This window comes from Plecotus auritus, assembly GCF_963455305.1.
Source record: "Plecotus auritus genome assembly, chromosome: 8".
Classification (NCBI taxonomy): Eukaryota; Metazoa; Chordata; class Mammalia; order Chiroptera; family Vespertilionidae; genus Plecotus; species Plecotus auritus.
In genome coordinates, this window is record NC_137782.1 from 168,601,962 (window position 1) to 168,614,312 (window position 12,351).

General features: G+C 57.8%; 1 protein-coding gene across 1 annotated transcript; it reads left to right on the forward strand.

Moving 5' to 3' along the window:
• Nucleotides 1–4,396: 4,396 nt before the first annotated feature.
• On the forward strand, nucleotides 4,397–11,763 carry OSR1 (odd-skipped related transcription factor 1). Its single transcript, XM_080687013.1, has 3 exons — nucleotides 4,397–4,687; nucleotides 9,387–10,086; nucleotides 10,833–11,763. The coding sequence occupies exons 2-3, from the start codon at nucleotides 9,419–9,421 to the stop codon at nucleotides 10,966–10,968; spliced, it is 804 nt and encodes a 267-aa protein (XP_080543139.1). The 5' UTR covers nucleotides 4,397–4,687; nucleotides 9,387–9,418; the 3' UTR covers nucleotides 10,969–11,763.
• The last annotated feature ends 588 nt before the right edge of the window (nucleotides 11,764–12,351 follow it).

A 12,351-nucleotide genomic window follows, 5' to 3' on the forward strand; every position in this document is an offset into this window, starting at 1 on the left:
GTTTAATTACCGCGAATGCTCCGTTTTCCAGCGCCGCCCGCCGCCGAGGTAGCCCTTCAAAGAACCTAGCGCCGCGGGTGTGGTAAGGTTCTATCCGCTGGGTTTCATCCTCACTACACACGGTTCAGTTCCAAGGACTTTGCTTCATCCTCCTCAGTGTGGTGAGACACTGCGCCGTGTCTAATACATTTATTTTTACTTTTGGATAGAGGAAAAGTTCGGTAATCTTAGAACACAGATCTGCTGTGTGTCGAAAATAATCCTGACACCTCACATTTGTGCAAAGAGTAAAAACTCGCCGCGCCTTTTACACACATTTTACATTGGCTCCTCAAAACACCAGGCTTTGCCATTTTATTTTCTCGGTGATAGCATGCCCAGAGTTCACGCAGTTCCACGCGCATAGTCGCATAGTCGTGCTTCCTACCTATTCTTATAAACCAAGGGTAGGTGCATCCATGGGCACGGTTACATTGAGTAAGGGGCCAGATAGTTACAAGATACTCGTGTGCTCCTGAAGAACTCACGAGCCGGGAACTGCCTGGAAAAACAGCTCACTTTCCCTTTCAGTTTTGATACTGTAACGTGTGTCTTGCTGCCCCAAGAAACGCCAGCTCTTGCGTTCACCTGGGGTTTCTTCTCCTAAGACCCTGGAGTTGCTTGCATGTTATCGGGACGTGTTATCTGCCCAAGTGTGTCTGGATGTCATGTTACCTACCTCCCGTGCTTACAAACTTTCCCCCAAAGCTGGATTTTGACCTGATTGATCGTAATGGTTCCAGAGGAACTATTGAGCCATTACAATCCATCATGTAAACGATTACAGAGGGATACCTAAATCTCCCGGTTATTTGAAACCTCAGTACGCGCGTTAAGGGGGGTCTAATGAGCAGACCCCCAATTGTCCGCAGTGCAGTCACGGAAAAGCTTGCATTGGAAGAAAAAAAAACACAAAACTCACAAGTGCGAAGTACATTCCGTTTTTGGAAAAATGAGATCATTTTTTGTGTGGCTAGAAAGTGGGGTAAGGTGGGGTTCATTTTTAATCCACAAGACCCCCAAACAATATAAGCCATGTTCTAGTTAATTTTCTGGAAACTGCTCAATGTTCACTCCAAACACAGGCTGGGGCACTTTTCCTGCCCAGCACACAGGAGTCAGGAGAGGGGCTGGGGAGACCAGCAGAGCTGTCAGCACCCCAAATGTGCCCAAGAAAAGGCAGAGGCGAGGGCTCACTTCTGGAATGGGCGCAGTGTGGTCAATAGTCCGGAGGCTCTCACGGGCGCTGGGCGATCCCTCCCTGCGGGGCCCCACCGGCACTTTGGGCGGGAGGCGGGGGGGGGGGGGGGGGGGGGGAGGGGGGGCGGGAGTGGGGGGGCGTTGCCGGGTCTAGGAGGCCTGATCGCTACCATGGGGAACCCTTCCCTAGGCTGCTAGGTCCTGGCCAAGGGACCCCTCAGGCATAGGCGGTTCCGTCCCCGCAGGCTGGGGGCGGGAGCGCAGGAAAGAGCCTGTGGGGGTTTGCTCCAGTCTGGTTGCTGGCTGCTGGCTGCAGCCGCGCGGTGCCCAGAAATGGGACGCGGGTGCAGACTGGACTTCCTGGCCTTAGAGAGGTTGGGTCTCGGCTGGATTGCACTGACTTCCACACAACGTTTACCAAAAGTGAGACCTGCCTTCCTTGCGAGTCCTGAACGCACAGGACTTCACTAACAATTACCCTCCTAGCCCTAACCTGTTCTGGGTCCCGCCCTCTTTAATCTATCCAAGCGCAGGCCAGGCGCTGGCTGCCACCTAGACCTCCTGCCCCGGGCCTGATCAATTTCTCTTAAATAGGCGGGGGAGGGTGTCCGCTGTGGGAGCACCGTGGTTCTCAGCTCCTGGGCTTCCTGCCATCCCAGGAACCAGAACCTGGTTGGTCTCCAGTGGACACTGAGGCCATGGTTTGGGGGTCACCCCCCTGGGAGCTTGGATGGGGATGGAGAACACTTCAGCAACTAGCAGATCTCCAATTTCGTTATCCGGGATTTCTGGGGATGTGCATTGTGGGACACAGGAGGGGCGATGTGGAAGCCAGGTGTCTGAAACAGGCTCATCCTCTTCCTGTCCTGAAGACCAGCCCCAGGCAAGGCAGCCAGGACTCTTCGGGGAAGAAAGGCCTGAAGATGCTGGGCCCCGAGGGACCAGCCCTCACCTTGCTTCCCCTTCCTGCCCCACATGGGCTAAGTGCCAGGATTTGACCTAAATCAGGATCCGTTTTCCAGATTACCTGGCAAAAACCTTATTAAATTACCAGGTCTCACGGACCTTTCATTCAATCCCTAAAGACTCTCTCTACAAGAGCTCCTGAGGGATCCCTACTCTGAGTTTTCTAGCAGCTTGGAGATATTTGGCCAACAGCCCTGATGCAGAAGAACAAGGCAAGTGGCAAGATGAAGGAAGCACAGTGGTCCTGGATGGCGTTTTGAGCAGGAGATGGGGTTCCTACGCCCCAGGAGGCTCATCCCACCTGAATATCCTCTTCTGAGGGGACCTTCTGTCTGGACAGCCAGGTGCCCTATTGTGGAGTCCTCCCTCTATGATTCCTTTGCCACCGCTAAGGGAGGTTCTCAGAGCCTTGTCTCCTGGGCCAGTGGTCGGCAAACTCATTCGTCAACAGAGCCAACTATCAACAGGACAACGATTGAAATTTCTTTTGAGAGCCACATTTTTTTAAACTTAAACTTCTTCTAATGCCACTTCTTCAAAATAGACTCGCCCAGGCCGTGGTATTTTTGTGGAAGAGCCACACTCAAGGGGCCAAAGAGCCGCATGTGGCTCGCGAGCCGCGGTTTGCCGACCACTGTCCTAGGAGAACCCAGGACGGGTACAAGCAAGTGCCCTCCCTCCAGGTGGGAGTCAGGACAATCCAGGAATGCCCTTCTGAGCCCAGACCTTCCCCTGCTCTTGGAACTTGCTGCCTTGCAGTCTCCCAGAGGGGAGTGATCTCAGCCCCCTTCTGCTCTCAAGGGGCCTCGCCCTGGCCAGAACGTCACCCCTCACGGGCAGCTCCAGTTGCAAAGGTATATGGGTCCCTGGCTCCAGCATGAACTGTGGCAGGGCGTGAGTGCCATCCCTTGCCTCGGGGCTGGAGGGCAGGGTCTGTTTTAAAGGCTTGCTCGTGAGACCAGGTCTCCTCCAACTATGTCCTAGATCAGGGAGTGGTACCCTAAGAAACATCAGAGCGGACTAGCAGATCAAAGCTCAACATGGTGGCAGCTCCTCTCCGGAGGAGACCAATATGCTACAGACTCACTAATGCCAGGATTCAGCCCCCAGGGCTAGGAAGAGGCACTCTGCAGCACACCCTGTGGTGTGGCAAACTCCAGGAGTGCGGTGTGTGAACCTGGACCCTCCCCCTCAAACCTTCCTACTCCCCCCCCCCCCCCAACCAGCACCTTCTCCCAAACCCAAGGCTGGGTGTTCCAGGGAGGAGTCAGGGCTGGGGTCAGCTGAAGGTCAGCTCCTAGCAGTGAGCAGTCCAGAGGGTAAATGGCACTCTCCCTAAGACATCAGCCCTGAAAACAGGCTTTCTGGCAGCGGGGACCCTGACCCTCCTAGATCCCCAAATCCACCTGACCCAGCGCCTTGGACTCGGAGGGCCTGTAGCTGACGAACTTTGCGGCTTGTCTCACGTGCCTCGTGCGGCTTTCCACACTCCCATCCATCCTTCCAAAACAAATGAATGCGTGATTAGAGGGTGCGGCTGTTCATTGGGGTGGAATCCCAGACGGTCTGGGTCCCTGGAAAATAACTTTTTTTTTTTTTTAACCTCTTTCCCCGGCTCTCCGCCTCTGCCTCTGCTCTTTCTACCCAACTTCGTAACCCAGGTCTGGGGTACCGTCCTGGGACTAAGCACGCTGGGATGTCCGGGGGCTGCTCCACACCGGGGACCCTCGCACTCTGGGAAGGGATTCTGGGAGAAGAGGAGACGCTGCCAGGGGCCCGAGTGTGCTGAGCCCAAGCTTCAGCGCGGGGATCCCCGGTGACCCCGTCTCCACTCGGCACAGGCTGTGTCCTAGGCGCACAGGATTAGGATCTGGAAACGCCAGGAGACCCAGGCTCTCATCTGCTAGGGGCTGTTTCTGCTAGGCGATAGGGGTGCCCTCGGGGGCCTGCCAACACAGAGGGCGTCGCACGGGACTTCAGAGCTGGGAACGCAGGTCCCGGGAGGCCGGGGCTAAGCGAGCGCAGCTGCCAAAGACGGCTGCCCGGGTCAGCAAAACTTTGTTTCTCAGTGCGCAGGCGCGGGGCAGGGTTGGGGGGCAGGGGAGGGAGGGGTGGAATCCCGAGGCCGGGAGGAGGGAGGAAGGAGGAGGGAGGGTGGTGGATTAAAATAAGTAGGCGGCTCAGTGCTAAGGGATGAGTGAGTCTGAGCTCGGTCTCTCCCCAGCACGTTCTCAGCCTTTACCGGTTCAGACCCAACCCGGGAGCCGGGAGCCGGGAGCGGGACTCGCCATCCCCGGCGGCCGGAACTCCGCGGCCGCTGAGCGCTTCCCGCGCGTCGGGCGCTCCGAGTCCCCGCAGCTTGAGAGGGGCCAGGACTCTGGAGCTCGGGGGGTGCCTGTGGAATCCAGTGCTTCTGGCTTCCCGGGTCCCCCGCAGCGGGAGCCCCAGAGACGCGCTGAGCCCGGGACCGCCGCGGACCAAGGTAACTGCAGCCCTGGGCGCCCCAGCGCGGCGAGGGGAATGCGGGCAGGACTCGCGGCCCCCTGTCACGGCGCGTCGGGTGTCTCCTCTCTCTCAGTATCCCAGAAGGACGCTCCTCTGGCCAGGCGAAGGCTGCAGGACTTTGCGAAAGTGAGAGCCGCTGCAGCCTAGGGTGGTTGGGGGTGCTGACTCGGGGGGGTCCCCGGCCTCTGACCTCCTGGGAATGAGAGGGCGGGCTTCCACGACTGTCCCCAGCGGGGCTGGACTCCGTGAAATCCGAGGCGAGGTGTCCACGGATGTGGAAAGTTAGCCTGGGGAGGGGGGGGGGTCCCTCTAAGAAAATGAAGCCACTTCAGCGGACACAAACTTTCCTGGGACAGGCGCCTAGCTCGGCCCGAACTTAGCTGACGGAGAAGGAAGAGAGTGGATGGATGGCCACGGCCGCGGCCATCGCCCAGGGACAGGTGCATTCCCCTCGCGGGGTCGCGCTTCTGGCGAATCTGTCTTTTGTGTAGTTGCGCTCAAGGTTTGAGGGGAGCTCGACCAGGGAGCGCAGGGCCCCGTGCCTGACCCGTCTCGCACTTGGCGCTCTGACTTGGGGTGTTCTAGGGGACGATGGCTCTGTGTGATCAAGGCCTGCAGTGCAACCCACCACTGTCCGGTGCGCGCAGGGGGCGCGAACACCACGTCCCAACTTGAGACCGTCCCGCCGCCGCCGCCGCCGCCGCCGAAACACTCTGGAGCGGCGGGTGTCTCCAGGTTGGGGTTTGGGAAGGAAGAATTCGTTTGCTCCCTTCACTATCCCCAAACCCAGCCTTCGGGAGAGGAGGGAGCCTGAGATGAGAGGGAAAGAGGTGAGGGGTGGCCCGCTGAGCTCATTTCTCCCCAGAGACGTCTCTGATCAGAAGGAAAACCCACATCCAGCACCTTTTCTGCAGCTCCCCCAGCAGCGGCAGCGCGGGGTAGGCTGGAGGGGTGGAAAGCAGCTCGGAGTTTCTTTGTTGCCACAACTTGGTAGATTTCACCGGGCTAAGAGCTGTGTGCTGGCTCTTGGGAACAGAAACCACGTGCAAAGACTCGTTAGTTTCCCAGGTTCGCAGCCTCCCGGAGAAGAGAGGGGTTGGCAGGGACAGGGGATAAGGGTGGAGGGAGACGCCTGGGTAGATGTTCCCCCCTAGGCTCCTCTGAGGAATTGTGGTCTCATTAAGATTGGGGAGCAGATCGCTAAAGGACGCAGAGGGCGTTTCAATGCGGCGGATGGAAGCCTAGCAGAAGGATTCGTTTGATCGCATTCCGTGGGAAAATTCAACAAAAGTAGCCGGGCTGGTCAATCCTCCCGCCTGGGGCTCGGCCGCCGGTCACTGGTGTTGGGGATACCATGTCAAGGATGGTTTTCTGGGGCTACCGCTGGGCTCCTCCAGTGGCAAGCTCCAGGAGCTCGCTCCGTCCTCATTAATGCAAGCAGTTAACTCGCACACGCTCAATTAGCCCCGAATAAACCACTTTAATAGACTCTGCGCACTTCATTACTGCCCGGCTCAGGGCTGGCTGCAGCCCTGGGCTTGGCGCTCCACCGCGCGGGGACTCTGGCTTCGGAGCGCGAAATGCATTTGCTGCGCGTAGTCAGGACCTTGAACCGCACCCTGAGGTCCGGAGGCCCACGCTCCTGGCGGAGTGGATGCCGGGCCTGGGGAGAGGGGTTCCCTCTCGAATTTAATGATCTAAAGAGTTCCCACTGGGGTTCCAGGGACAGGGCCAGCAGAGCCCATCCTCTCCGGCTGGTGAGCCAGGGTGAGCTGTGTTTTTCTCGTAGCTGACCGCCAGAAACCGGATCGTGCATTCGGCCCATTCTTGGTCCTAGTGCAAAGAGCCACGTTTCGAACGAATTCGTCCCCGGGAAAGTCAAAGTCGTTGGCCAGAGTCTGGGGAGCCCTGTCCTCGGAATGGGGCAGAAAATAAGAAAGGGGTTGCGCCCGCCGTGGAGGAAAATCAATCGAGTGTTGGGGGAAACAAGATCAGGCAGATGGCCCAGGAGCACTGGTGGCGGCCAGCGCCCCTCCGCCCGCCGCGCCCGCGTCTCCGCTCCTGGGGTGGGCGCGGAAAGGCCAGGTGGGCACGCCAGGTGCTTGGGTTCTCCCACTGGGGCACGGAGCGGGCTCGGACCCGCGTGAGGCCAGAGTCCCGCCGCTCACTTGGCCTTGGGTCGGCCGAGCGCCGAGACCAGGGAGCGGAGGGCCCCGCGGCAGGTCCCGGGGAGCCTGAGATAGCATCTGATTTCCAGCTCCTGGAGGGCGGAGGAGGTGACAGCTAATCAAAGAGCGCTCACCTCGCCCGAGTCCTAGCCAACCTTTGAAGTTGGCGAGTTTTCTCCTTCTCCTTCTCCTTCTCCTTCTCCTTCTCCTTCTGCTTCTCCTCCCTCTCTCCTTCCCAACACAACACGGCCCCTGCTTTCTCTCTGGCCCCATTCCTATTTTGCTTCGCCGCGTCCCAAGTTCTAGGATGGTCTCCGCTTGTCCCCCACTCGCCCTCGCTTGGGGCAGCAGAGAAGATGGGAGCAGAGGCCAGGGCCCTGCCCGCCTGCCGCCAGCACTCGGTTCTGGAGGCTCGGCCGCCCGCTGCAGATTGGAGCCTCTCCTAGCCCGGAGGCTGAATTAATTGCTGCGGTCAGACTAGGTTTTCATTCACCCGCCAAAGGGACGGAGCACGCACATCTTGGCCGCAGGGAGTTTTGAAACCCCCCACTCCCACCCCCAGCAGAGCTTCCGCCCTTTTGGCCGAACGCATAGCGAGTGACCCTCCCGCCAGCCCCAGGGGACAAGGTTCCTGGGTCCAGATAGTCCTCACTCTTCCCGCCGACGCCAACGAGTGCGGCACTTTGTTCTCACTGAAGGCTTTGCTGCAAGGCAAGGCAGCGGAGTGCAGGCCTGGGCTGAGGGGAAGCCAGGCGCCCACGCTGCCTAGGTGGGTGTCAGCGTGTGCGGTGAAGGGGGAAGCCGAGCAGCGTCCCGCACACCCAGGGAAGGAGAGATCTCAGGAGGAGGAGAGGGGGAAGAAGGGGGAAAGGAAGTGGGCCACAGAGGATTGGGGGGTGGGGCAAAGGAGAAAGTGTCCCAAGCTCCCTGCCCCACAAGGACTTCCTGAGTAGCCCTCTGCTCAGAGCCCAGAGGAGAGGGCCTTCAGCACTTGAGTGTCCTAGAGGGAGTTCAGTGTCAGAGAGGGTGCACTTTTCACTTTCGTTCCTCCTGTTTCTGCCTCCACTAGACAGACAAAAAAAAAAAAAAAGTGCAGGGAGCATTTGTCTGGGAAAGACAGATACAGGCCTCTCTGCAGACCGCAGCCCTGTCCACAGAGACTGGAGACCCGGACCCAAGAGGCCCGGGAGATGCCAGCCTGTTGGTCACTTCCATATGGCTGCCCTCTGGCCTTGCAGCTGGAAGGTGGCTAGAGCAAGGCAGCTGAGGCAGGCCTCCATGCTCTTCCTTGCCCTCGGGCATACCCACCTGTCCAGGGCTCACCACACACACAAACATCCCCCAAGAGACCCCAAAGCCCCTTTTTTATGGGGGTAGGGAGGGCACCTAAGTCCCCTTGTGTGCAACTGCAGATGTTTGACTGAGTTAATGAAGATGGGTGTCAGTGTCCTCCCTGAAAGGAAGGTGACCCCCAAGGGCATCAGTCCACAAACAGCTTCAGAGAGGGTGTTGTCAACAAGGGCTCATTAACAGTGAATCCCAAAAGCAAAATTGTGGTCAAAGTTGAGAGTTTGCAGGAGAAAGAGGATTATGGCTTCTGGAGGCCAAACTGAAGGTCCGCTGGTAGACCTCCATGCACAGGAGCTGGGAAATGCTGGGATTTGTGTGAGCCTGAACTAGTATGTGTGCTGTCTGTCTGGAAGGCTCTTCGTGAGTGCAGAATGATCCCTCTCGTATTTGTGTGTTTCTCCCTGTATTTTTTTTTGGGGGGGGTAGAACACCGCTCTTCCCACTTAATCTTTCACCTTGTTGTCAACTCTGCTTCAGAATATGTGGCTCTGTCCTTGTGTGTTTCTGTCTTTATTTGCATGTAGTTATGTAAATGTGTTTCCAGGGGTTCCTGTTATCTTTGCAGGAGAGTATACTTCTGTGTTGACTCGGGCTTGCGTGGATGGAAGTTCCTGCATGCCAGTTCCCCTGTGTTTCTGCCTTTCTCAGGCTCCTGTATGCCTTACTCCTTCCTTTAAGTCAGTTGCATTGCATTGGATTTACTTTCCTGCATTGGATTTACTTTCCTGCATTGGATTTACTTTACTTTCCTCTATCAAATTGTGCATCTCTGCCAGAGGCCATTTGGAGGGAGCCCTCGGATCACAGTGGGTTCCTGTCTCCTCCTCCTCCTTCTTCTCCTTCTTCTTCTCCTTCTCCTTCTCCTTCTCCCTCTCCCTCTCCTTCTCCTTCTCCTTCTCCTTCTCCTTCTCCTTCTCCTTCTCCTTCTCCTTCTCCTTCTCCTTCTCCTTCTCCTTCTCCTTCTCCTTCTCCTTCTCCTTCTCCTTCTCCTTCTCCCTCTCCCTCTCCTTCTCCTTCTCCTGTGGGTTCCATGGGTGGTGTCTTAGACTCCGGGCTCCTGCCTGCACTGGGGGACAGGAAGGGAACAGCTGGGCTGGAATTCAGAAGGATGATTTACCCTGAACTTGTCCTCTCCCCACTCCCTTCTTCTCTTTGCAGACCCAGATTGAGAACCCACAGAAACGACCACAATGGGCAGCAAAACCTTGCCCGCACCCGTGCCCATCCACCCCTCCCTGCAGCTCACCAACTACTCCTTTCTCCAGGCAGTAAACGGCCTGCCCACGGTGCCCTCGGACCACCTGCCCAACCTGTATGGTTTCAGCGCGCTGCACGCCGTGCACCTGCACCAGTGGACGCTCGGCTACCCGGCCATGCACTTGCCGCGGTCCTCTTTTTCCAAAGTGCCAGGAGCCGTGTCCAACCTGGTGGACGCCCGCTTCCAGCTGCCAGCCTTTCCCTGGTTCCCCCACGTCATCCAGCCCAAGCCCGAGATCACCGCTGGAGGCGGCGGCCCCGTGGCGCTCAAGACCAAGCCTCGCTTTGATTTTGCCAACCTGGCCTTGGCTGCCACGCAAGAAGATCCGTCCAAGCTTGGCCGTGGGGAGGGTCCCGGCTCCCCCGCTGGTGGGCTGGGCGCCCTCCTGGATGTGACCAAGCTGTCCCCAGAGAAGAAGCCCACGAGAGGACGCCTGCCCTCCAAGACCAAGAAGGAGTTTGTCTGCAAGTTCTGTGGCCGCCACTTCACTAAGTCCTACAACCTGCTAATCCATGAGCGGACGCACACAGACGAGAGGCCCTACACCTGTGACATCTGCCACAAAGCCTTCCGGAGGCAAGACCACCTCAGAGACCACAGGTGCGGCACCGTGGGTGGCCCTAGCATAGAGCTGCCTGTCTGCCTTGGTCCTCACCATCCTCCTCCCTAATGAGGAGGTTCTTGAGATACCCCCACCCTCAGGGACTCCCCAGCTTTTGGGAATTCCCTCAAATAGCGAAGGAAGCCAGGAATCAGTTTTGGGAGCATGGGTGGAGAGAACAGGGGATAAATAGGAGGGAGGTTAAGTCGGGTCTCCTCTCCGTGAGTTCCGGACAAGCATGCATACCTTGCTCACCCCTCCCTCCATCCTCAGTGCTGTCCAGTAGAAGTTCTGCTAAATGGAGAGTGACCCTCCATGCCTGTGACAACTCAGCGCTTGGGATGGGCAAGGAGTGTGACTGACAAACTACCTTTTACATTTGGCTTAATTTCTATTTTAATAACCACATGTGGCTGGTGGGTCTGCTCTGGGACAGTGCAGCTCCGGCAAATTGTCCTACCCCAGGTCCCCTCACTCACCTCCAGCGCTGACCCCGGCCTTATAAGGAGGGCATGCGGGCCATTGGCCTTATGGATCAGAGATTGCCCAAGCTTCTCTCCCACCTCCCTGCTCCATCTGCAAACAGCATTTTGCCAGCTCCACACTAGGTACCCCACAGCCTCCCCCCCCCTTTTCTTTTGAGGGCAAGCACCTCACCATTGTGGGAGGGGATCTGGGGCAACTGCTTCTAACATCGCATCACTTTGCTGGTATTCATTAATTCCCTGACCGTTTGTGTCCTCAGATATATCCACTCCAAAGAAAAGCCTTTCAAGTGTCAAGAGTGCGGGAAAGGCTTCTGCCAGTCCAGGACTCTCGCTGTCCACAAGACGCTGCACTCACAGGTGAAGGAGCTCAAAACCTCCAAGATCAAATGCTAAACAGAGCCTCCTGCTCGCCAGGACCCTGGGTCCCGCCACCTCCTCCTCCAGAGGGACCAGAAGCCGGAAGGCGACTCTAGCGGACCGCCCGCGGGAGGGGCTCTCGGACCTTCCCGGGCCCAAACCACGTCCCTGGGGTCCCGGCCGCTTGCAGACTACGGAGCCCCGCCCGGGGGCCGCGACCCAGCAGCCAGGGCGGCTCCCCCAGGACGCGGCTAAACTCTTGGCCAAAAAGGCGGTACTCACGTGGCGGAAGGGAAACTACATTTAAAAATATATATATAAGAAGAACGAAAGCTCCGCGGAGCCGCAGCGGCGCCTCCCCCAGAAGTATTACTTTTTCTATTGTTATTTTATACGTTTTCTTTATTATTTTTTTTTCTTTGACCATATAAGCTTGTAACTCTGACTGCGGAGAAAGAGGGGAGAGGAACAGAAGTTGTGCGCGCTCGCAGCTTCCAGACCCCCCTCCCGCCCCATCCCCACCCGGGAGCCTGCAAAAGTGTAACCCGTGTATCTGCTTCAGCCGCCGGCCGCCCGGCTCGGCCAAGGGGCTCGCAGCGCCCGCTCCCCGCTCCCCGCTCCCTGCTCCCCGCTCCGGCAGCGCTGCGGGCCGCGGGCTCCGGGACTGGCCGGCGGGGCGGGGCCGCGGGCGCTGTGGCTGGAGGGGCCTGAGCGAGCCGCCGGCTAGGATTAGGGCGTTGCATTGCGATTGGCACTTTATGCTGACCATCGGTAACGGACATTTATCACTGGAGTTTTTAAAAATATGAAATAAACGGTTATTTTACAGGCAATGCAGGATGGATCGTTTCCCTCCAAATGCAGGAAACGGGGCGGCGCCTTTCTTGGCGATGAGCAGGTTTCTCTGCCCAAGCCAGCCTGTCCCCCCGCCCTAACCTCGGCGTTATGGTTAGGGGGTGACAGGGATGGGATGGGCGGGGAAATTCCCTGTGCCCCGTGTCTGTCTACCTTGGCCCCCTGCTCATATTTATTTTCTTACTTCCCCTCCACCTCGGTTTTAGCGTCTGTCTCCCCACTCACTCCCTGTCTCCAAAGAGCTTTGAGTTTACCAAGAAGCCAAGGCGTCGGCCAGTATATTGGCCTTGAGAAGTCCCAACATCTCGGGTGCCCGGGTCGCTTAGGGTTCACCAAGGGAACAAAAGAATGTCACCCCCTCCCCAACCAAAGCGACCCCCCCCCCATGGCTGTTGCTTTGCGGTGGGAAGGACGCGTCCAGACATACAGCTTCCTCTCCCCCAAACCCAGCTGCAAATACATAATCACGCTGCCTCCCCAAACACCCAAACCTACTCCCTGCCCCCTTAGGGTTTCCCAGACAGAATTCCGCGAAGATTCCCTCCAGTTTTCAAGCCTCGTCCG